Below are 23,896 nucleotides of genomic sequence, written 5' to 3'. Positions count from 1 at the left end.
CCTGTATCCTATTGTATCCCATCCCATCCCATCCCATTCCATTGTATCCCATCCCACCCCATCCCACCCCTTCCCATTCCATCCCATCCCATTCCATCCCATTCCCATCCCATCCCATCCCATCCCATCCCCATCCCATCCCATCCATCCCATCCATCCCATCCCATCCATCCCATCCATCCCATCTCATCCCATTCCCATCCCATCCCATCCCATCCCATCCCATCCCATCCCATCCCATCCCATCCCATCCATCCCATCCCATCCATCCCATCCATCCCATCCCATCCCATCCCATCCCATCCCATCCCATCCATCCCATTCCATCCCATCCCATCCCATCCCATCCCATCCCATCCCATCCCATCCCATCCCATCCCATCCCATCCCCATCCTTTCCCTGTTCCCATCCCACCCCATTGCACCCCATCCTACATTCTATTCTATCTCCTCCCGCCCCCATCCCGCCCCCCATCCCATCCTACCCCCGTCCCCCCATCCCTCTCAGCTCCCCCCATCACGGTGCTGTGCTCCCCGCTCTCGCACCACGCATTGCTGCCTTCTCCCTCCTCTTGAGCCTCAGCAGATCCACATACAGCACACGGCCCAGCACGGCTGAGGCACAAAGCAGCGCCCCATGAACGGCCCCTGCCAGCCCACAGCTGAACACGTCCTGCCCTGGGGACGAGACCTGGCTGTGACACGGCCACCCCATGGGGACATGGGGACAAGGCACTGCCATGGGGATAGGGTCACCCCATGGGACATCCCGGGTGTAAAGGAGAGCCTGGCTGGAGCTGAGCATGGAAACATGGGGATATGGGGCACAGGGACAGGGGGACGTGGAGAGAGGGGACATGGGGACATGGGGACACAGACGTGGTGACATGGGGACATGGGAAGATGGGGCGTAGGATCATGGGGACACAGATGTGGGGAAATGGAGTCATGGGGACTTGGGGACTCTGGGATGTGGGGACATGGGGGCATGGAGAAACAAGACCAGGAGACACGGGGATGCAGGGATGTGGGGACACGGGCACATGGGACATGGGGACACACAGACATGGGGACATGGGGCACACAGGGACATGGGGACAGGCACAAATGTGGGGACATGGGGACAGGCACAGTCCTGGGGACATGGGGTCATATGGAGACAGGGGGACTCTGGGACATGGTGGCATGGAGAAGCAAGAGCAGGAGACACGGGGATGCAGGGAAGAGGGGACACAGAGCACACGGGGACACACAGATGTGGGGACACGAGGATATGGGGACACAGGGAGAAGCAAGACCAGGAGACTTGGGGGTACAGGGATGTGGGGACACGGGCACATGGGACATGGGGACACACAGACGTGGGGACATGGGGCACACAGGGACATGGGGACAGGCACAAATGTGGGGACATGGGGGACACAGGGACACACAGATGTGGGGACATGAGGATATGGGGACACGGAGAAACAAGACCAGGAGACACGGGGATGCAGGGATGTGGGGACATGGAGCACATGGGGACACAGGGACACACAGACAGGGGGACACACAGACCTGGGGTCATGGGGCACACAGGGACACGGGGACAGACACAAATGTGGGGACATGGAGTCATGGAGACAGGGGGACTCTGGGACTTGGGGGCATGGAGAAGCAAGAGCAGGAGACACGGGGACGCAGGGATGAGGGGACACGGATACACGGGGACACACAGACAGGGGGACACATAGACATGGGGACATGAGGATATGGGGACACAGGGAGAAACAAGACCAGGAGACTTGGGGGTACAGGGATGAGGGGACAAGAAGCACACGGGGACACACAGACATGGGGACACAGGGACACAGGAGGCGGGGACGGCCACGTACCCGTGAGGTAGAGGTTCCTGACAGGGGTGTCCGCCCTCATGGCTGCCACCACCTCGGGGCTGAAGCGCCGCAGGTCGTGCTCAGCGCCGTACATCTCCCCGCGCGGCGCCGCCAGGTAATGCGCATTGCTGAGCGGCGACGCCGCCTCCACGAAGTCCACCTGCACGGCCCATGGGGGGAGAGGGAAGGGGGCACATAGGGTACACCGGGGGTCCCCGTCCCCTCCAGCCCACCCCATTCCGGGTACCCCGCCCCACGGAGCGCCCCGACGCCGTCACCTTGTCGCGGAGGTGGGGGAAGCGCAGCAGCGCGCGCTGCAGCAGGCGCTGGGCGATGTCGGTCTTGTAGCGCAGGTAATCGTCCCCACGGCGCCTGGGAAGAGTCCCTGCCCAGCCCTCGAACCATTCGTAGCGCGCCATGGTCAGGATGGTCATGCATGAGCGGCCTGCATGGGGGGCGCAGGGGGAGATCGGCCCTGAGACCCCCGTGTGATCCGTTGTAGGGCAGCCCTGGTGCGCATCCCACAGCTGCAGCCACCGGGGCGATCGCAGTCTTCATCACTGGGACGTCGCCCCCAGAGTTCACCCCATAACCCCAGCCATTGGGATGACCTCGGCCCTGATCGTGGGGCTGTCACCCACCCCAGTGCCCACCCCATAACCTCAACCACGGGGATGACCTTGGTCTCCATTGTAGGGATGTCACCTGCCCAGTGTCCACTCCATAACCTCAACCACTGCCATGACTTTGGTCCTAATCGTGGAGATGTGTGTCCCCCCCCGGTGTCCACCCCATAACCCAACTATTGGGATGACCTTGGTTGCCATCATAGGGATGTCAGCCCTGGTGCCCACCCCATAACTACAGCCCCTGGGATGACCTTGGTCTCCATGGTAGGGATGTCACCCCCACTGTCCATCCTGTCACCCGACTCTTGGGATGAAGCCAGTCTTCACCATGGGAGCGTTGGCCTCAGTTCCCACCCCAGCCCCACCTGGGGGATGCCCAGCCCCAACCACGAGGATGACCTTGATCCTAATCACAGAGTTGTCACCACCCCAGTGCCCACCCCACAACCCCAACCACCGGGATGACCTTGGTCTCCATTGAAGGGATGTCACACCCAGTGTCCACCCCATAACCTCAACCACTGCCATGACTTTGGTCCTAATCATGGAGATGTTCCCCCCCCCAGCACCCACCCCATAACCCCAACCACTGGGATGACCGTGGTCCTAACCATGGAGACATCACCCCCATGCCCGCCCCATCGCCCAACCCTTGGCAGATGAAGGCGGTGCTGAGCTCATGCCATCATGTGAATGGGGTCGGGGGGGAGGGGGCACAGTGAGGACCCCCCCACCTGGGTGCCGCTCCTCGTAGGTGGGGTCCTTGGCGGCAGGGAAGGTGATGAACATCATGGCCAGGTTCTCAGGGACGTCCTCGCGGCTCAGGGCAGCGTATTTGCTCATCCTACAGGAACAGCACTTGTCCCCATCCCTGCCCCCGTCCCTGTCCCACAGTGGGGGGCCCTTACATGGTGTCCAGGTCGTTGTGAGGGTAGATCCAGAAGTTGGTGGCTGGCAGGTCCAGCTCGGCCGCGCTGCCCCGCAGCCCCACAAACACCAGGAAGGAGCCCATCCCGTGCTGCACCATGGCCAGGCGGGAGCGGATGGCTGCGGGGACAGGGGGGCATTGGGGACAGTGGCACCCTGTCCCCTGGAGAGGGGTGGTGGGGGCACAGGGGATGCCATGGACACCAGGGGCGCTGGGGACATCAGGTGGGGACACCAAGAGCACCGGGGACGTGATGATCTCTGAGGGTTCTGGAGACACTGGGGACACCACGAGCAATGGGGACACCAGGGGTGTTGGGGACATCAGCAACAACGGGGACACCAGGAGCACTGGGCCACAGTGAGCTTTGGGGTGCTGGGGACACCGGGGATATTGGGGACATGGTGGGCACTGGGGGTGCTGGGAACACGGGAGATACTGGGGACACCAGGGACACCGGGGACACAATGAGCTTTGGGGTGCTGGGGACACCTGGGGCACCAGGGACATGGGAGACATTGGAGAAGCCACGAGCACTGGGGACACCAGGAACATTTGGGGACACCAGGGACACTGGGGACACTGGAACCACTGGGGACACCAAGGGCACAGGGGCACCCAGGCAGACGGGCGCCATGGCGGCACACACCGGGGTGGGCGCGCAGTGGGGAGGGCAGCAGCCTGCTGAAGGTGTTGAAGGTCCCAGCATCAGAGATGACAACGCGCGCCCGGATCTCCACCTCCTCCTCCTCACCGCCCTTCTGCACGGCCACCCCTGCAGCACAGCGTGTTGTCACCCATCCCATGTTGTCACCCACCCCACACTGTCACCCACCCCACACTGCCACCCATCCCATGTTGTCACCCACCCCACACTGTCACCCACCCCACACTGCCACCCATCCCATGTTGTCACCCACCCCACACTGTCACCCACCCCACACTGTCACCCATCCCATGTTGTCACCCACCCCACACTGCCACCCACCCCACACTGCCACCCATCCCATGTTGTCACCCACCCCACACTGTCACCCACCCCACACTGTCACCCACCCCATGTTGTCACCCACCCCACACTGTCACCCACCCCCATGTTGTCACCCACCCCACATCCCAGCCCCCACGCTGGCCTCTCACCCACAGCGGTGCCACCAGAGACGAGGATGCGTGTGACAGCAGCCCTCACCAGCACGGCCCCCCCTGCGCGCTCGATGAGGGGCACGGTGTGGAAGGCGACCTCGCTGCCCCCCCCCCGCGGGTACCAGGCGCCGCGCTGGTAGTGGTGAACCATCAGCACGTTCACCAGGAAGCTGGAATCCCGGGGTGCCGTGCCTGGGGACACAGGGATGGTGACAGCGCCGCCATGGAGATGGCGCCGACACGGGGCGGTCGTCCTCTGTCACGACTTGGCCCTCCCCGTCGTGATACGACCCTCCCCTAGCGCAATGTGGCCCTCCCCGTCATGATACAGCCGTACTCTGTCATGACATGGCCCTCCCCATCGTGATAGGGCCCTCCCCTACCACAGTGTGGCCTTCCATATCATGATATAGCCATCCTCTGTCGTGACAAGGCCCTCCCCATCGTGATACAGCCATCCTCTACCACAACATGGCCTTCCCTATCATGATACAGCCAACCCCTGTTGCAGCCCACCTCACCCTATCACGACACAGCCCTCCTCCCGTTGCAGCAGTGCCCTCCCTATCACAATACCCCCCTCCTTGCAGCAACAGCCCCCTCTCTGTCGCGATAACCTCCTCCCTGTTGTGATAGCCCACTCTCTGTCATGATAGCCTCCTCTCCATCACAATAGCCTACTCCCTGTCTCTATATCGCCCTCCCCATCACTATAGCACCCTCCCCATCACGATAGCCTACTCCCTCACTCAATAGCCCCCTCCCTGTCACAACAGCCACTGACCATAGAAGAGGTAGCTGAGCAGGGCACGCAGGTCCTGGTTGTCCGTCAGCCGGGCCACCGCCTCGCTGTGGCTGGTGGCCGCCATGCGGAAGACGGGCGACAGGCAGTGCAGCAGGCCGCTGCGCACCAACATGGCCGCCAGCCAGCGCGGCACCATCTTCAGCAGCGCCAGCAGCGCCACGTGCCTGGAGGCCAGCTGCACCGCACGGCTCCGTGTCACCCCATGGCCGCCTTCATCCCCTGCGTGGCTGCCACCCAACATCCCCGCCACCTCTGCCCCCCCCCCGCGGCCGCCGCCGCGTCCCAACCGCGCTCATCCCAGCCAACCCCACCTCCCACACCCCCCGTGTCCCAACAACCCACATCCCAGCCAATCTCACCACCCCGTGTCCCCACCTCGTGTCCCATCCAACCCCACCACCCCCATCCCCACCACCCTCATCCTCCCCATGGCCACCATCCGTGCACTCCCCAACCCTCCACCCGTGTCTCGATCGTGGTCACCACCCATGTCCCCATGCCCCCACCTAGCTAACCCCATCACCCGTGTCCCCACCACCCACGTCCTCCCCACGGCCACCATCCATGTCCCAACCACAGTTGTTCTCCCACAGCCGCTACCGATGTCCACGTCCCCACCGCCTCCATCCCCACAACTCATGTCCCCACCACCCATCTCCTCCCCATGGCCGCCATCCACATCTCCCAACCAACTCTGCCGCTCATGTCCCACCACCTGTGTCCCCTACACCCCCACCATCCCTGCCCCCTCATGGCCGCCACCCATGTCCCTCATTGCTCTCCACCCATGTCCTCCCCATAGCCACCACCCATGTCCCAACTATGGCCACTACTCTTGCTCCCCGTGTCCCCCCCACTCATGCTCCCCCACGGCCACCACCCGTGTCCCATCCACCCCCATCCCTCACGCCCCCCATCCCTATCTTCCCCATGGCCCCCACCACCCTTCTCCCAGCCAACCCTATCGATACTCACATCCCCTCCACGTCCCCCCTGTCCCCACCATTCATGTCCCCCTTATGGCCACTACCCCTGTCCCCTCCACCCCCATCCCCTCTATCCCCACAGCCACCACAACCACCTTGTCACCCCCAGCCCAACCCAAACACCCACAGACCCACATGGACACCACCTCCCCCAGCAGCTCGGCTGACCCCCACCCCCATCACCCCCCCACACTCCCCCAACGCAGCCCCACCTTGGACAGCCTCATGAACTCCCGGATCGCCGCCTTCTCCTCAGGGAACTGCTCCTCCAACGCAGCAACAAAGGCAGCTTTGCCAGCACGGAGCTGATAGCAGCGCGGGCCCAGGGTCACCTCATCATAGGGGTCAGGCAGGCGCTGCCAGCACAGCTGCCCGTCTGTCAGCTGGTCCAGCAGCACACGCAGCATGCTGCCCTCGTGCATCTGCCCCACGTAGTGGATGCCTGCAGGCGCCAGGAGGGCAGGCATGCGGTGTGTGCACGCATTCTGCATGCATACGGTATGCACGGCGCATGTGCACACACACGTGGCCTGCACACTGCATGCACACACGCACGATGCACACACACTGCATGCACACACACGCACTGCAGGCAGATGCTGTGCACGCTGCAGACATCACACATTCATGCACGCTGCACGCATGCTCTGCGCCCATTCACCCCACATGCAAACAATGCGTGCACCATGCACACCCTGCCCACGCCGACATCACACGTGCTGCATTGCACGCTTTGCACAGCCGTTGCGCTGCAGGTTGGATGCACGATCGCACGCTGCAAGCACCACCAATGCACGCTGCTCCTTACCCACGTCAAACTCATTGCCCCGCTCCTGGAAGGTGTGGCAGCAGCCCCCAGCCTGGTCGTGCTGCTCCAACACCAGCACACGTTTGCCCACCTTGGCCAGGATGCACGCAGCTGCCAGCCCCCCAATGCCACTGCCGATGACAACAGCATCCAAATCCTGCGGCACGCGTGCAGCACTGAACCCTGTGCATGGAGAGAGGAGCGTTGTGCTGCTTGCATGCAGCAGCAGGAGGCGTGCACCCACACAGCATGCAGTTTGCACCCGCGTTGTGTGCGCCAATGCAGCATGCGGTGCACATCCACAGTGCATGCAGTGTGCACTCATGAAGTGTGCAAGATGCATCTGTGCAGCGTGCACTCATCCAGCACACAGTGCACATCCACCCAGCATGCAACATGCAGCCATGCAGCGTGCACTCGTGCAGCACACAGTGCACATCCACACAGTGTGCAGTATGGAGCCACGCAGCGTGCAGTATGCACCCATAAAATGTGCAGTGTGCACCCATGCAGCGTGCAATATACACGCATGCAGCATGCAATATGCAGACGTGCAGTGCACATTGGTGCAGCATGCCGTGCATGTCTGTGCAGCATGCAAGATGAACGCATGCAGCATGCAATATGGAGCTGTGCAGTGTGCACTGGTGCAGCATGCAGTGCAGATCTGCGCAGTGTGCAATATACACCCATGCAGCATGCAATATGGAGCTGTGCAATGTGCACCGGTGCAGCACGCAGCTCACAACCACGCGCTGCCCTGCATGCATGGCTGCAGCAGGCGCCGCGCTCACACGCAGCACGCACACTGCAACTGCACAGCGTGAGCCTGCAGGGATGGGCAGACGGACAGACAGACGCACACACAGACTCACCCCTCCTCAGCACTCTGTTACGGGCGTGCTGGTCCGTTACCAAGGGCCGGGGGGATCGGGGGGCTGGGTGTGCAAAGGGATTCCCAGCAGAACCCAGCAGGCGCTGTGCCAGCAGCCCCAGCAGCAGCACGGCCAGGCACGGAGGCAGCAGCAGCAGCAGCGGCGAGGCCCACATGGTTGCAGCGGGGCAGCGCTGCAGCTCGGATGCAGCACCTCGGGGACGGGGTGGTGTGGATGCAGAGCACCTCGTGTGTGTGTGTGACCCCCATCCCCCCCCCCCAAGCTGTCGGATCGGGGGCTTAGGGGGCAGAGCAGCTTATCGCTGCAGCGGCTTACAGACGCTGGCTTGCAGCCAGCAGTTTTGCACCCCGTGGGGCAGCACCCCCCCCTCCTGTTGTGTCATCCCCCCCCCCCCCCCCCGCACACACATCGTGCTGCTGGGACACAGAGCAGCGTGCACGGATGGTGCATGCAGGGCATGTGTGCAGCTGTGCAAAGGGGGGGGACGCACGGATCTGCGTGTGCAAACTGTGCAAGCACGCGTGTGCACACCCTCACACCCAGCCCAACTCCGCTGCCTGCAGCTGTGCTGACATCTCCTGGCTGCAGGGGGAAGGGCACTGCACACACGTGTGCAAACACACACAAAGTGACCCCCCCACGCACCCCTCCCCAGCCCCACAAACCCCTCTGTGTGCTAAAATGGGGCCAAAGATGCATTTTCAGGGATAAAGGCATCGGTGGGAGAGGGGACGTCGTGGCGGGGGGACGCGCATGGGGGGTGGAAGGGACACGGGTGGCACCGTGCCCACCCTGCGCTGCCCCAGTTCTGTGGGTCTGGGGACACGGGAGCTGCTTTTCTTCTCTTTCACTTTAAGAAAAGGCACAAAAGCGGCACAGAGGGGAGAGCCAAGGATGGGGGGACGTGGGGACGGGGGTGTGGGAAAAGGGACGTGGGGAAATGGGGACATTGAGATGTGGGGACACAGGGATTTGGGAACACGGGGACATGAGGACCCCCGGGTGTCCCCCCAGGGTGGGGCAGGGGGAGAGAGGGGATGCAGAGATGCAGCACGGCGCCCCCCCCTGTCCCCACATCCCCCCATAGCAGCCCCAGCAGCACCACTGAGGGTCATTAATTGCGGGCTAATTACAGGTTGGGGTCCTCATTGGGGTCATTGCTATGTGGGGGAGGAGGGGGGGGAGGACCCGGGGGGGGGCGCACCGAGATGAGTGCAGAGCCCAACCCGGTGGGGTCGGGTGGGGAAACTGAGGCAGGGTCTGCGCATGCGCAGTGCTCTGTACCGCCACCTGGTGGACGTACAGCGCCGCTGCACCCCCTGGAGGACCTCGGACCACAGAGAGCGCAGTGCAGAGCGGCTCCGGAGGGAGGAGCTCCAACCGTCCGCAAAGACTGGTGGACGCGTGTGCACAGAGCAATGGTGCAAGGCTGAGTGTGCAAAGTGCAATTCTAAGTGTGCACAGTGCAATGCTGAGTGTGCACAGTGCAATGCTGAGTGTGCAAAGTGCAATTCTAAGTGTGCACAGTGCAATGCTGTGTGTGCAAAGTGCAATGCTGTGTGTGCACAGTGCAATGCTAAGTGCGCACAGTGCACAACTTGTGCACACACCTCGTGCTCGCTGGGCACAGACAGCAGCACAGCTGCACCCTTGCTCTCCATGCTCACACACAGCTGCACGCACACCACTGCACACCCTGCTGCGCCCGTTCCTAGCTCCCAGCGCCCCCAGCACCAGGCAGAAGCAGGAGGTGGCTGCAATGAGGTTTATTTTGGGGGTCTGGGGGCAATGTGAGGGGGGCTGAGGGGCTGCAGATGTTGCAGGACCCCCCCCCCCCCCCCAGGCAGTGCTGGGCCACGCAGTCAGCACCGCACCCAGCGCTCAGCACCCAGCAGCACCCATGGGCTCCTCACACAGCGCCTGGCTGCTGGACCGCCGGCCGTACCTGCAACAGGGAGCACAGTGCAAGGGAGCTGTGCATTGCAAGGAGGAAGGCACTGCAACAAGGAAGGCGTTGCAACAAGGAAGGCGTTGCAACAAGGAAGGCGTTGCAACAAGGAAGGCGTTGCAACAAGGAAGGCGTTGCAACAAGGAAGGCGTTGCAACAAGGAAGGCATTGCAACAAGGAAGTGCAATCAGGAGCTTGCAAGAGTGGGAAAGCTCTTTGCAGCAGGAGTTGCGTTGCAACAGGGGTGGTGGCACAGCAGCTGGATGGGTTGCAGTGAGGGGGGCTGGGTTGCAGCATGGAATGGGCTGGCATTGCAAAAGTGGGGCAGCTGCAAGAGGAAAGCATGTTGCAACAGGAGGTGCATTGCAACGGGGCGGCATGCTGCAATGAGGAAAGCATTGCAGCAAGGATCTGAGTGCAGTGGGCAAGCAGGTTGCAGGAGGGAGAGCATTGCAGCAAGTGCAAGCAGACGAGTGGGTTGCAAGAAGGAGAGGATTGCAATGGGGAATGCATTGCAAAGGGGGGCAATTTGCTTTGGGAAATGGCATTGCAAGAGAGAGTTGCAATGGTGGGGGTGTTGCAAAAAGGGATGTGTTGTGATGGGAGAGCATTGCAATAGGACAGCAGTGCAGTAGGAGAGCATTGCAATAGGAGAGCATTGCAATAGAACAGCATTGCAATAGGACAGCATTGCAATAGGAGAGCATTGCAGTAGGAGAGCATTGCAATAGGACAGCATTGCAGTAGGAGAGCATTGCAGTAGGACAGCATTGCAGTAGGACAGCATTGCAGTAGGACAGCATTGCAGTAGGACAGCATTGCAACCCTGCTGCTCACCGGTGCCGTGTGACCACGTTGAGGTACTGCTGCAGGTCGTTGTAGAAGCGGATGAGGTCCTCCACAGGAGCATCGTCCCCAGGGTAGCTGGGCTGCGAGGGGCCGGCGGTGGCGTGGGGCGCAGCGAGCAGCAGCAGGCTGCAGGCCAGCAGCAGCAGCGGCGCAGCCCGGTGGGATGGCATGGCTGCAGCGCAGCAGCGTGGTGTCAGCTGGGCCCTGCACACCTCGTGCCTGCACTCCCTGCTCAGCAGCCCATTTCTGCCCCATTTCTGCCCCATTTCTGCCCCACTTCTGCCCCATTTCTGCCCCATTTCTGCCCCATTTCTGCCCCATTTCTGCCCCACTTCTGCTGCTCACCTGATTCCTCAGGACGTGGCACAGGGACACGATGGCAGCACTGGTGGCGGCTCCGATCCCTTGGTGGCACCGCCGCTGTGCAGAGCTGCCCTTATATCCCACCCCCCCCACCCCCCCCCAGGCTCTGTCCCCTGCTGATGTCACCCCATTTGCGTTGCCAGGGAGGATGGGGGGCACGGGGAGAAGGGATGGAGGGGGTTGGGGGGGGGATGGGGACGGCTGGCCCCTCGCGGTGCCCTGGTTAATGTTTGACTCTAGGGATGGGGGTACGAGGGGGGGCGAGGGGGTGTTTGCTGACCTCAGAGCGGTTTTGTCCTGGGGATGGACAGACAGACAGCAACACAGGGACGGATGGACAGAGGGTGCAGCCATGGCAGGGGGACAGACGGCAGCAGGACAGGGGGACACCGGGGGGGGCAGGAGGTGAACGAATGGCTGCAGGCAGCGTGGGGGGCAGCAGCTGGAACCCCCCACTTGTGGCTGTGAGTTGAGACGTGGCCATCCATTGAGACATGGCCAGGCTGGGAGGTCAGAGGGGTTTGGGGTGGGGGGCTCAGAGGGGCTTGGGGGGGGGGGGGGTTCAGCCCAGACAGCCCCCAATGGCCGCAGCCCCCCCAGGGACCCCACAGCACAGCACACGTGGCAGCCAACACACGGCGCAGCCCAGCACCCACACCACTGCCCCCCCCCAGCACCCTCACAGCCCAACGCGCCCCCCGTGTCCCCACACAGCGCACACCCCTCACCCACCCCTGTGTGCCCCCCCCCCCGCTCAGTGCACCCAGCGCCCCCTCCCGAGTTTCCACACCAGTGCAGCTCAATGCCGGCACCCCCCAACGCCCCCCATCCTCTCCTGCACCCCTCTCTCCTCCTATCCATCCCTCCACCCTCCGCATCCCTCTGTCCGTCATCCCCTCCTGCATCCCTCCATCCCCCCCTCCATCCCCAAATCCCTTTTCCCACCAACTCCTGCATCCCTCCATCCCCACCTGAGTCCCCCCCACATCCCCCATCCTCCTTTCCATCCCTATATCCATTTCTCCATCCCTCCACCCTCCGCATCCCTCTATCCGTCATCCCCTCCTGCATCCCCCCATCCTCTCCTCCATCCCTCCCTCCCCCCTTTTCTATCCCTCCATCCCTTTTTCCACCCCTGCCCCCCCTCCCTCCTTCCCTGCGCCCCACACCCCCCCGTCCCCTCCTGCACCCCTCCATCCCCCCCTCCATCCCCTCCACCCCCCCATATCCCCGGCTCCGTCCCTTTCATCTCTGCCCCCATCCATCCCTACACCCATCCACCCCTCCCACCCCCCAATTTCTCTGCCATCCCAACCTGTGCAACCACAGTCCCTCCATCCCCCCTTTTCCATCCCTCCATCCCTTTTTCCACCCTCTCCCTCCTTCCCTGCCCCCACACTGCCATCCCCTCCTGCATCCCTCCATCCCCATTTGAGCCTCCCCCCCCAAACCCCCCATCCTCTCCTCCATCCCCCCATCCCCAAATCCCATTTTCCATCCTCTCCCTCCCCTCCACATCCCCTCCTCCATCCCTTCCACCTCTGCCCCCCATCCATCCCTATACCCCCTCCCCCCCCCCCACCCCCTCCCTAATTTCCACCCCCCCCCCCTCAGCACACACAGCCACACTGGTGCCCACATCATGCTCTTTATTGCCACTGGCAGCAGCGTGTGGGGGCCACACGGGACCCCCCCCCAGCAGATGGGATCTGTGTGTGTGTCTGTGTGTCTGTGTGTCTGTGTGTCTGTGTGTCTGTGTGTCTGTGTGCCCCCCCCTCGTTCACGGGACACCCCCGGGCTCTGGGGGTCCCCCCATGCAGTGCTCATGCAGCCCCCAGTGCTGCACCCTCAACTCAGATGGGAGCAACACGGAGAGATGGGGACAATTTGTGGGGTGGGGGGGTTGGGGGGGGGGATTGGGGTAATGGGGGTCACCAGGCGGAGTCATCGTCGATGTCAGACCTGTGGGGACAGCAGGGGTTACGTGTGGGGACACGGCCTGGGGGGTCGGGGGGGTCGGGGGTGGGGGGGGAGGTGATGCTCACCACGGCGCATGGCTGCGGGGACCCATAGGCTGCACCAACACTGCAGGCACGGAGCTGCTGCGCTTCCCGTAGCTGTGGGGACGTGCAAAGGGCTGCATGGGTGTGCAAATAACGGGAGCGTGGGGGGTGCAAGCAGGACGTGGACATGGGAGCGGGGTGGGTGTGCAAATGGGGTCTGTGCGTGTGGGTGTGCAAATGGGAGCGCACGGCTGTGCAAACGGCTGCACACAAGCGAGGGGGAGCCTGCGGGTGTGCAAAGGGGAGCACGCGGTTCTGCTGCAAACGACAGGTCGTGGGTGTGCAAATGGGGGGGGGGGGGGCACAAGCGTGCACGGGGAGCGCGGGGACGCGCAAAGGGGAGCAGGCAGGTGTGCCAAGGGGAGCCCAGCAGCTCGCAGGCGCGCCCGGCTGTGCGGGTGTGCAAACGGGCGGCCGTGAGCGCGCAAACGGCCCCGCACGGCGCTCACCGCTGCCGCGTGACCAGGTTGATGTAATGGCGCAGAGCGGAGAAATATTGCGCGATCTCCTCGGGCGACGCCGCGTCTCCGGGGTTTTCGGGTTTCGGTGGATACGCGGCCGCGCAGAGCAGCGCGCAAAGCGCCAAGGCGGGCAGGAGGCGGAGCGCAGCCAGAGGCATCTGGGACGGATGGCAACGAGGGGGGCGGCGGGGGGGGGAAAGGTCAGAGCGGTGCCCGCCCCCCCCTCCAGGAACCCGCGACCCTCGGGGTTCCATCCGACCCGAAGCTGCTCTGTCGGTTCCGTGTTGTCCCCTCCACCCCCCCATTGGGATCCCTCACAGGGTGTGGATGTATCCCTCCTCACCGGGACACCCCCCAAAAGGGACCCCCCCCAAAGGGGACCTGTCACCCCCAAATGGACACCTCCAAAAGGGGGACCCCCCCCCCCCCAATGGGGACAGCCGCCCAAAGGGGATCCCCCACCAAAAGGGACACCCCCCAAAAAGGGACAGGATACCCTCCAAAGGGACCCTCCCCAAAAGGGACACTCCTCCCCCCCCCCCCCCAAAAGGGGACACTCCCCCAAAAAGGGATTTGTTACCCAAAAGGGACCCCCTCTAAAAGGGACCCCCCCCCCCCCCCAAGGGGACATCCCCCCAGAAGTGACCAAAAAGCGACACCCCCCAAAATGGACACCCTCCAAAGGGGACCCCTCCTCAAAGGCGACCTCCCCCCCAAAAGGGGACACCCCCAAAAGGAACCCCCTCCAAAAGGGAACCATCCCAAAATGGACATCCCACCCAAAAGGGACCCCCCCGAAAAGGGGATCCCCCCCCCAAAAAAAAGACACCCCCCCAAAATGGACCCCTTCCCCCCAGAGGGGACCTTTTCCAAAGACCCCCCCCCCAAAAGCAAAACTCCTCCCCCACCCAGCACCCACTCGAGGTTGCGCTCCCACCCCCGGGACCCCCATCTCCCCCATAGGACAACTTCCCCCCACAGACCCCCAAGGACACAATCTCCCCATCCCACAGACCCCCCCCCAACATCCCCATCCCCAGGGACCCCTCCGTCCCCGGCAGCCCCCCCATCTGCCCCCATACTCACAGTGCCAGGCAGTGGGGTGACAGCACAGGGGACGCCAGCCAGCCGCCGTGCCCTCCCTGCTTTTATAGCCTCCGGGGGGGCCCGGCTCCTCCCTCCCTCCCTCCCTCGACCCAACACAGCGAGGACCCCGCAGCCCCCCCCCCCCCCTCTGGCTCTGCTGCACTCTCGGTGCCCCCCCCCCGGTGTGGCGCACGGATGGAGGAATGGTGAAAGGTGTGGGGGACAATGGCACACAGATGTGGCACCGTGGGACGTGGGGATGTGGCACAGGGACACGGAATGGACGCGGTGCAGGGAGGGGGTGCAGATGGGACACAGGGACGTGGCACAAAGGACAGAGACGCCGCACAGGGACACGGCACAGGTAAAGGACAGGGATACAGCATGGAGGTGGCACAGACGTGGCACACGGACGGAGCAAGGATGCGGCACAGGGAGGTGACACAGCACGTAGATGTGGCTGTGACATGGGGACATGGCACGGATGTGGCACAGACATATGGCACAAACATGGCACAGATTGGGGACAGGAACACGGCACAGGGACAGCATGGGGACATGGCATAGATGTGGCACTGGGACACAGCACAGGGACATGATACAGACATGGCACAAAAACGGCACTGGGACACAGGGATGTGGCATAGATGTGGCACAGGGACATGGCACAGACACAGCACCAACATGGCACAGATATGACAAACATGGCACAGGCATGGGACAGGAGCATGGCAGGGATGTGGCACAGGGACAAGAGAGCATGGCACAGACATGGTGCTGGGACACGGCACAGGGACAGCACCAACACGGCACAGACACGGCACAAACGTGGCATAAACGTGGCACAGCATGGATGTGGCACAGACATGACACAAACATGGCACAGACACAGCACAGGGACACGGCACAAGCATGGCAGAGACATGGCACAGACATGGCACAGATATGGCACAGATATGGCACAGGGACACGGCATGGATGTGGCACAAACAAGGCACAAACATGGCACAGACGTGGCACAGATATGGCACAGATATGGCACAGGGACACGGCATGGATGTGGCACAAACAAGGCACAAACATGGCACAGATGTGGCACAGATGTGGCACAGGGGCACAGCATGGATGTGGCACAAACGTGGCACATGGACATGGCACAGACATGGCACAAACGAGGCACAAACGAGGCACAAACGAGGCACAAACGAGGCACAAACGAGGCACAAACGAGGCACAGGGACCCAGCCACAGTACCAACAAAGCCACAGCACCCCTGAGAGGCACAGGAGGTGACAGCGGCACACAGACAGGGGGACATCAATCACACAGAGGGACAACGGGCACGGCCAGCCCTGGGGCAGCGGGCAGGACAGCGCGCAGCGCCTCTGCTGCCTCAGTTTCCCCCCCCCCCCCCCCCCCCCCCCCGGCACCCAGCAGAGCACGGAGCCGCGCAGCGCCGCCACTTCATCACTGCCGCCACCTCGGCAGGATGGATGAGCTGCCCTTTCTGCTCCCCCCTCGCCCCCCCCACCCCGCGTTAATTCGTTATGGATTTGGTATTAACGAGCAATCACCCATCTGGGGCCGTGACGCACGACGTGGGGGTCAACAGAACCAAATCGGGGGGGGGGGGGGAGGGGGGGGCAAGGCTGTATCTCTGGATGGGGAGCAGCAGGGATGGGATGCGGGGACGCGGTGCTGGCTGAGCTGAACGCCCGGCAGGAGGGGACGCGGCCGCGCTGCCGTGACCCGGCCAAGCAGCAGCATGGGCTCAGCTCGTGGCGCTGCCACCACGGGGCTCCCGGCCCCACGGCTGCGCGCAGCCCGGTGAGCAGCACGCGTCGCCCCGCATCCCGCAGGGCTCGTTTGGTGCCACGCTGAGCCGCGGGCGCGGAGGTGGCCAAAGGCGCTCCGTGTCACACGCACAGAGCGGGGCCGCAGCTGTGATCCGCGGATGGCATCGACCGCCTCGATGTCACCTTTCACGTCCCCTGAGGGGAATTGGATCGGTGCAGCCGCGTGCCGGGGACACCGAGGGCGAATCCAGCACTGCCGGACCCCCATCCCACCCGAGGGGGGGCACAAGGGCTGCCGCCCATCCCCATCACCCCCAGAGGGACCGGGAGAGAGGCAGCGCCGCTCCAAGCACCGCCGATGTCCTCAGGCGGAGGGGGGGGGTCGGGCCAGCTTCTACGTGGCCCCCCCAGCACCGACCCCAGCACCGGGGGGGGGGGGGGGGAGACGGAAGCGACGTTTCTGCTCTATTTCCCCCAGGTGACAGCAAACAGCCGTTTTCCAAAGGTCACGCGATGGCTCCGGCAGCGGGGCAGCGGGGCTGTGGGGAGGGGGGGAGGTGGGACGCGGCCCCCCCCCCGCTCCGTGCAGGGACAGCAAACAGGCGCTGCCGCCTCCCCGCTCTTTATGGCCCTGCTCTTTCCGCCGGAGACGCATTAAGGGCCCCGCAGCCCTTATCAGCCCCTATCAGCCCCGGCAGTGACTGTTTGCTCGGCCCCACGCGCTTCCGATGAGCCGACAGGGACGGTGGGGACAGGGAGGACGCGGTCAGCCCCTCCCCGCACCCCCATTGCGGCAGCCAGAAGCCCAGCAGCACGAAGAGGGAAGCCGCCCCCCCCCCCCCCCCCAGGGCACCCCCTGCCTCCGTTTCCCCACCTCGAGGAGGGGGGCACCCCATAATGGGGCACAGCGCCCCCCAATGAGGCACCACCCGACGGAGCACAAGGATTTCTCCTTCCACCGGTCCAGAAAAAGGGGGGAGTGGGGATTTTAGGCCTCTTGGGAGCCCCCCCCCCCCCCCCTGCAGCAGGGCACAGCCACCACCTCGTCCTGTTATCAAATATTTACATATTTAAAAAACAAAAAAATTAATAATAAATAGCAATCCTTCCAATAAAATAAGCCAAAAGAAGCCGTCCTCTGCGCCGTCCCCAAGTCCTGCTCAGCCGTCGGTGGCCAGGATGACGACGGCGCCGAAGATGCCCACGTTCTGCCCGATGAGCTTCATCTGGTTCCAGAACTCCACGCGCCGCGCCTCGTGCCAGTAACCGATGTTGCCATCGATGAGGAGGATGGCGAGAGGCAGCAGCACGGCCAGGACCTGCGCCGCCACCCGCACGTAGTAACCGGAGAGGAAGGCCAAAGCCAGGAGGCCGTAGAGCACGAAGAGGAGCTGCAGGGTCAGCTCCCCCCCCAGGATGTGGTTCAGGTAAGCCAGCCGGTCCTCCTTGCTGTGCTGCAGAGAGTAGGCCTGCGGGAGAGGGGCTGTGGCTGTGGGATGGGTTCGGTGCCGTCGCCGCCCGCCCCCCCGGTGCCCCCCGTACCTGGCAGATGAGGTAGATGCCCAGGAAGACCTGGCCTGTGGACTGCAGAGAGCGGCTGCGGGGCTTCTGCCGGTACAACTCGCCTGCACCGCTGGCCAGGATGAGGAAACCGCCGATGATGGCGATGGTCCGGGAGTACATGCGCACCTGGGGGGCCACCGTCAGCGCTGAGCCCCCCGGGGATGGGAAGGGAGTCCCTAAGGGGTGCGTGGGGGGGGTCTCACCTTCAGCCAGTCGCCGTAGTGCACCTGGCCGCCGACGTGGGAGGCGTACGTGGCCACGGCGAGCTGCAGGGCGGCCCCCAGGGCGAACCAGCGGCGCTTCACCCCGAAGGACATGAAGCTGGCACACAGCACGGCCACCCCCATGTCCACATACAGGTATGGCACCGGGATGTCAGGCTTCCTGGGGGTGGGGGCACGGCAGCTCCAGCCCCGCTGGCACCCCCCTGCTCCCATCCCTGCGCCACATCTGCACACCCCGCCCCCTTCCAAGGGTTCCCTTCCCCCCAGCTCTCCATTCCTGAGCCCTACACGACCGCCGGAGCCACCAGCTGCCCCAAGACCCCCAGCCCCACGGTTGCCCCAAGCCCCCCAATGCTACCTCTGGAGAATCCCAGCTGCCCCACGCTAATCAGCATCCATGGCCCCACACCAATCGCGGCCTCTTCGGCCCCAGGGCTCTGCCAGCATCCTGCCCCCCACATATCCCCCATGCCCCAACCCCAGCTGCCCCACACTTAGGCTCCTCCAGCTGCATCACAGCAACCCTCAGCCCCTCCTTTGCCACGCTTAACTCATGGCACACAGCTGCCCCACGCCTGCACCATCAACTCCCACTCCCCATACCAACCCAAGATCCTTCTGCTGCCCCACAGCAACCTTTGCCCCCTTACTTAATCCAAGCCCCACACACCCACTCCCTTAGGTGTCCCACACTAAACTCCAGATGCCCCATAGCAGCCCCTAGGTTGCTTCATAGGTGCCCTATACACAACCCAGAACCCCTACCGCCCCACACCAATCGCAGTGCCCCCCAACTAACCCACACTTAACCCAATGCCTCCCCTCCAAGAACGATGCCAGCTGCCTTGTACCCAGCTTCCCCACAGTGACCCCAGTGTCCCCCAGATGCCCCCCACCCACCCCAGACTCCTGACTTCCCCCAATCCCACCCCACCTGCCCCACACTCCACCATACCCATATTCAGTCTCCCCTGGCTGCCCCACACTTGATCGCAGCGCCCACCACCAACCTCACACCCACCCCCGTACCCCCCAGATGCCCCACACCCACCCCACGCCCCCTGCTTACCCCAATTCCCCGCAGCTGACCCGCAATTACCCCAGACATCACCGCACCCACACTCACCCTCTCCCCCCAACAGCCGCCCCACACTCAACCCCCGCCCCACTCCGTCCCTCCGCCCTCCGCGGCTCATCTCACCCTCCCCGCTCCCCCGCTCCCTTCCCCCGCACCGCCGCCCGTCGGCCCGCTCGGCGCACAGCAGCAGCCCGCTGAAGCAGTGCCAGAAAGGGAAGCGGGTCAGCAGCACCCCGCCGCCCGCCGTCAGCAGCCGCAGCGCCCGCCGCCTCCACCCGCGCCCCGCCGCCATTTCGGGGAGGCCTGAAACCGGAAGGCCTAGTGGAGGAGCCGGAAGTCCTTTGCGCACTGCGCCGGAAGTCCCGCCGCCGGAAATCGAGGGGCAGGACTTCCGGCGCGGCCCGGTGTCCCCTCACAAACCCACATCGCCACACCGGTGATGGTTAAAAAAATCTCGGGTTTTATTGTTTTTTTTTTTTTTTTTTTTGCTAAACAATACTAAAAAAATTTTTCTTTTTTTTTTTTTCTTTTTTTTCTTTTTTTTTTCCTTTTCTTTGTTTTTTTTTTTTTTTTTTCTTCTTAAACTCCAGAAGGCAGGGCTTGAATTAAACTTTTTTTTTTTTTTTTTGAGCCATTTCTTCTCTTTAAAAACAGAACAAAAAAAAAAAAAAACACCCAAAAAAATTAAAACAAAGGGGGAGGAGGGGGAGAATCATGGCAAAAAAAAAATAGACAGTAAAAAATGAAGGAAATGGGGAAAATTGAACAGAAAGAGGAACCTCCCCCCTCCCCCCCCCCCCTCAGAAATGAACTTTGGGCTCTTTGGGTGAAAACGTGGGGATTCAGGTGGTTTTGTTGTGGGTTTTTTGTTTTCTTCTCTTTTTTTTTGCCATGATCCCAAGAGAACTGCCGGAAGCAGAAAATATTTAAAGGACATTTTAATATATATTCATATATATCTTTAAAGATAAGAAAAATAGGACTAATTCAAGCCTTGCCCTGTGCAAACAAAATTAAAAGAGGAGCCTGCGGGTCGCAGGTCCCGGCTCGGGGCTGCTGCTGCTTAGTTTTATTTTTGGAGGCGTCCTGGGGGGAGGAAATGGGAGCTGCTCCCTTTGGGGGGGGGTGAAGGACCCCCTTTGGAAAAATAAAGGGGGGGTTGTGGAGAGGGGAGTCCAAAAATAAAAGTAACCGAGCGCGAGCAGCCGATGGGAAAGAAACCATGGCGGACAAAAGAAAGTCTGTTAGTCAAGTAATGCATGAGCTTTTAAATTATTCTCTTTTTTTTTTTTTCTTTTTTTTTTTCTTTTTTTTTATGTGTGTGTGTTGGTTTTTGTTTGTTTGTTTGTTTGTTTAAAGTCTAAGGTTTGGAATCGGCGAGCTGCCCCGTTCCCCAGGCAGGACATCGGTGCCGGCAGGCCTCAGGACGACAGGGCGCTCTCCTTCTGTGTTTGCTGTGCTTGTGAACGCTGCATTACCTTTTGGCTTTCCACATCTCTAAAGTGTTTCTCGACCTGTGGGTGGGGAGGGGCTCAGCACGGCCGAGGAGGGGAGGGGGGGTGACCCCCACTGCCCCCCCCTGTTTTGCTGTACTCACTATTTTGCGTACGTGCCCCAGCGCGCTGCCCTCTTTGCCTTTACAGTTCTCCACCTGGTACGGGGGGGCGATGACGACTTCTTCCATCACAACTATGTTCTTCTCCTGCCATTTACAGTCCTTAATGCTGCGGGGGTGGGGGGCAGAAGGATCAGCCCAGCCGTGTCCCCCCCCCCCCCCGTTCCCATTCCACCACCCAATGCATCCTGCTGACCACCCGCAGGTTTTTGGGGGTGACACCAAACAACGCAGCCCCCCCCCCCCTCCCCCAGGCCATGTGGGGACCCCAAAAGCACAGTGTGGGTGTGGGGGGGGGGGGAGGCACCGAGACTCACGTCTTGTGGATGGTCTGGAAGAGCTGCTGTCCCTCCAGGGAGACCCCCGCACTGATGGCGTACGCCTGGCTCAGCTTCTCCTCCTTCTCCATCCGTGCTTTGTTGGCGAGCTGGGGGGGGGGCACAGAGATCCTGCACACGCTGCCTGCGCCCCACACCGCCCCCAAGGATGGCTGTGTGCCCCCTCTGCCTCTCCCCAATTATCAGGTGCCGTTTCAGCTCCCAGCCACCTTCATGCTAACGTGCGACAACCTGGGCAAGCTGAGTCCGAAACGACCACAGCATCAAGGCTTGGAGGTATGAGCAACTTTAGCCCAGAGCAGTTACTGCAGCCCAAAAAAGGTAACAACAACAACAACAAAGTCAGCTTTTTGGGAACAGCAGCAGCAATCCCTCTGGCCTCACACAATCCATGTGCAGAGAGGCCTCCGCTGGGGCTCACGCTGACACAGCGCAAGCAGCCATGAGCAAGGAGCAGGGCGCCCAGCATTGTCACAAGGCCATGGAGGCTCCCAGCTCCTTCAAGAGCTCGTGGAGAAGCAGCAAAAGGTCCAGGGCTTCCCCTCAGCCCTCACATGGAGCCTCTCACCCTCACCCTGGCAGCTGAGAAGCACTGCAGACACTGAACACGCTGCTGACAACGCTGCATCCCAAACAGCAGCAGTGACCCCTCTGCAAGCCCGCTCTGGGTCCAAAAAGCCCAATTTCTCAGGGAGAATCGGGCACTTCCTGCAGCAAACACTGCTCATCCCCTGCAGCACAGCTTCACTTTGCCTTCTCACCCGAACACTGCGACCCACAGCACCCAGGGCTGCAGCTGTGAGCCACACCACTGGCAGCACAGCGATGCCCTGCAGGGAAGGGACCCGAAGGTTCCTCTCCCATTTGCCTCGGCCAGACCAGAACAAGAGGTGCCACGTGCCAGCCCCCAGCCTGCAGCACCCCTACGGCTTCCTCACTTCCACTCAGCACTGGCACCTTTCCTCAGCTCCGTGCACAAATGACCGAGTCACCGCCCCTCTCCGGCCCCATTGGCACAAGTGACAGAAGTGCTGGGACAGCCCATGGCACCAGGAGCAGAACAGGGCGCTGAGCACAGCACTGCAGGGCACCAAGCCCTGCACCCCCCCCATCACCACCCCCCCCATCTGCTCCTGCCCCACAGCTCCAGCACTGCCTGCGCTGAGGGACACGGACCAACACAACAGCAAGGATTTCAGTGCCAGGAAGACCAAAGAGAGAACATGTGAAGCGATGCCACGTCGGCTGCTGCCCACCTCCCAGCCACGTCCCTCTGTGCCATCAGAAGAGCTGCATCTTCACAGCATTTGTGCCATCTGAAATCTGTCCGCTTGCTCATCCAGGCAGGGGGAACTGCCAGGCAGGGGACGTCCAGCCGCTGCCACCACCAGGCGCAGGGACACAGCCACTGCCATGAGAAGCTTCCAGGTGGGAAAAGGAGGAACCCCCCTGCAGCCCTCCGAGGGCCTCGCAACCCCCAGGGCTGCGTCCCAAAGGGCTCAGCTTCCCTTCAGCACCTGCCCTCCCTGCTTTTGAGGAGGAAGCACAAAAAGCCGCTCCTCAAACCTCAGCCAACAGCTGGGCTTCACAGCTCCTGTGCCACCCCTCCGCCAGGGGGCCGCGCCAGACATTCTGCTCCTGAAGCCGAGCAGCATCCATGCAGAGAGGGCAGCGACCTCCCACGGCTTCTCCCTGCCCACAGGAGCACAGAATGCAGGCTGATGCGTTCAGCCAGCAGGCGCTGCGTGAGCGGGGCAAGAGTTCAAAGGGCAAGGAGCAGAAAGAGAGCCTGAGCTGCGCCCCTCCTCGAGGGAAGCCCTCCTGCGCTGCCCACAGCCACAGCACCTCCTGGCTGAGCAGCCCCACAGCACAGAAGCCCACGGGTCGCACAGACCCCCAAGCCCTGAATGGAAGCTGCACGGAGTCACAAATGACACAGGTTTGAAGTTAAAAGCCAACCCAGCGCTGCCAGCACGGCCTCCCCCAGCCCGCAGGCAGCCCCCAGCCCACCCCAGTCACCTTCTTACCTTGCTAACATTGAGTGAAGCTAAAGGAGGAGGGGTTTCCGTGCGGTCGTTAATTATTTCCACTTCTGAAACATACTGTAGGTTTACAAGCAGGATATCTGCGTGGTTGGGCTTCCCACTGGAAGAAGGGCATTCTGGAGGGACGAAGCATTAAGGAAAACAAACCCAGGCAGGGAGGTGCTGAGCACAGAGAGCCAGCAGGTGGTTTTTCGGCGAGTTTTCCACCATCCCTGCCCCAGCTCTGCCAACCTGCAGGACCTCACGCCACCACCAAACTCTCCTTTGACTCACTGGATGCTGACATGCTTTTCCCAACTACAGCAGAGATGCTTTCAGCCCCAAACTGCCACGACTGCACCGCACACAAGCTGGGATATTGTGTGCTCTCCTCCAAGAAACGAGCTCGGTTCTGATCT

At 62.3% G+C, this 23,896-nt stretch overlaps 5 protein-coding genes across 5 annotated transcripts; all 5 read right to left on the bottom strand.

The window, feature by feature from the left end:
- Window positions 1-517: 517 nt before the first annotated feature.
- LOC125687673 (all-trans-retinol 13,14-reductase-like) lies at window positions 518-8,223 on the bottom strand. The gene is made up of 11 exons (XM_048932884.1): window positions 8,049-8,223; window positions 7,174-7,356; window positions 6,578-6,807; window positions 5,359-5,554; window positions 4,572-4,766; window positions 4,081-4,206; window positions 3,412-3,550; window positions 3,238-3,347; window positions 2,153-2,319; window positions 1,875-2,034; window positions 518-678 (listed from the first exon to the last, which is right to left on the bottom strand). Exons 1-11 carry the CDS (start codon window positions 8,221-8,223, stop codon window positions 518-520), a joined length of 1,842 nt encoding a protein of 613 aa, XP_048788841.1.
- A 1,727-nt stretch (window positions 8,224-9,950) lies between these two features.
- Window positions 9,951-11,036, bottom strand: LOC125687676 (pancreatic hormone-like). Its single transcript, XM_048932888.1, has 2 exons — window positions 10,855-11,036; window positions 9,951-10,014 (listed from the first exon to the last, which is right to left on the bottom strand). The coding sequence occupies exons 1-2, from the start codon at window positions 11,034-11,036 to the stop codon at window positions 9,951-9,953; spliced, it is 246 nt and encodes an 81-aa protein (XP_048788845.1).
- Window positions 11,037-13,126: 2,090 nt separating this feature from the next.
- LOC125687675 (pro-neuropeptide Y-like) lies at window positions 13,127-13,911 on the bottom strand. The gene is made up of 3 exons (XM_048932887.1): window positions 13,742-13,911; window positions 13,275-13,346; window positions 13,127-13,191 (listed from the first exon to the last, which is right to left on the bottom strand). Exons 1-3 carry the CDS (start codon window positions 13,909-13,911, stop codon window positions 13,161-13,163), a joined length of 273 nt encoding a protein of 90 aa, XP_048788844.1. The 3' UTR covers window positions 13,127-13,160.
- A 3,762-nt stretch (window positions 13,912-17,673) lies between these two features.
- On the bottom strand, window positions 17,674-19,838 carry TMEM101 (transmembrane protein 101). The gene is made up of 4 exons (XM_048932883.1): window positions 19,656-19,838; window positions 18,402-18,582; window positions 18,178-18,324; window positions 17,674-18,104 (listed from the first exon to the last, which is right to left on the bottom strand). Exons 1-4 carry the CDS (start codon window positions 19,790-19,792, stop codon window positions 17,796-17,798), a joined length of 774 nt encoding a protein of 257 aa, XP_048788840.1. The 5' UTR covers window positions 19,793-19,838; the 3' UTR covers window positions 17,674-17,795.
- A 322-nt stretch (window positions 19,839-20,160) lies between these two features.
- On the bottom strand, window positions 20,161-23,630 carry LSM12 (LSM12 homolog; the record flags this gene model as incomplete). Its single annotated transcript, XM_048932882.1, has 4 exons — window positions 20,161-21,014; window positions 21,098-21,224; window positions 21,433-21,542; window positions 23,481-23,630. Coding segments are annotated over 4 exons (480 nt in total), but the record flags the coding sequence as incomplete, so codon positions are not given.
- Between the last annotated feature and the right edge of the window lie 266 nt (window positions 23,631-23,896).

Source organism: Lagopus muta, unplaced genomic scaffold, assembly GCF_023343835.1.
Source record: "Lagopus muta isolate bLagMut1 unplaced genomic scaffold, bLagMut1 primary scaffold_147, whole genome shotgun sequence".
NCBI lineage: Eukaryota > Metazoa > Chordata > Aves > Galliformes > Phasianidae > Lagopus > Lagopus muta.
The sequence above is the reverse complement of the archived record's forward strand: the minus strand, read 5'-3'. Positions and strand labels throughout refer to the sequence as shown.

Bases quoted from the DNA above. Each gene is read 5' to 3' on its own strand.
- TMEM101 (XM_048932883.1), bottom strand. From the start codon at position 19,792: ATGGCGGCGGGGCGCGGGTGGAGGCGGCGGGCGCTGCGGCTGCTGACG. The intron at 18,583-19,655 runs GTGCGGGGGAAG...CCCCACCCCCAG, and splicing joins GAGCGGGCCGACGGGCGGCG to GAAGCCTGACATCCCGGTGC. The intron at 18,325-18,401 runs GTGAGACCCCCC...GTGGCCCCCCAG, and splicing joins ACTACGGCGACTGGCTGAAG to GTGCGCATGTACTCCCGGAC.
- LOC125687675 (XM_048932887.1), bottom strand. From the start codon at position 13,911: ATGCCTCTGGCTGCGCTCCGCCTCCTGCCCGCCTTGGCGCTTTGCGCG. The intron at 13,347-13,741 runs GTGAGCGCCGTG...ACGTCCCCACAG, and splicing joins AACCTGGTCACGCGGCAGCG to CTACGGGAAGCGCAGCAGCT. The intron at 13,192-13,274 runs GTGAGCATCACC...CTGTCCCCACAG, and splicing joins CCCCGCAGCCATGCGCCGTG to GTCTGACATCGACGATGACT.
- LOC125687673 (XM_048932884.1), bottom strand. From the start codon at position 8,223: ATGTGGGCCTCGCCGCTGCTGCTGCTGCTGCCTCCGTGCCTGGCCGTG. The intron at 7,357-8,048 runs GTGAGTCTGTGT...CTCCATGCACAG, and splicing joins TAACAGAGTGCTGAGGAGGG to GGTTCAGTGCTGCACGCGTG. The intron at 6,808-7,173 runs GTAAGGAGCAGC...TGGCGCCTGCAG, and splicing joins GGGCAATGAGTTTGACGTGG to GCATCCACTACGTGGGGCAG.
- LOC125687676 (XM_048932888.1), bottom strand. From the start codon at position 11,036: ATGCCATCCCACCGGGCTGCGCCGCTGCTGCTGCTGGCCTGCAGCCTG. The intron at 10,015-10,854 runs GTGAGCAGCAGG...TCCCTGTTGCAG, and splicing joins AACGTGGTCACACGGCACCG to GTACGGCCGGCGGTCCAGCA.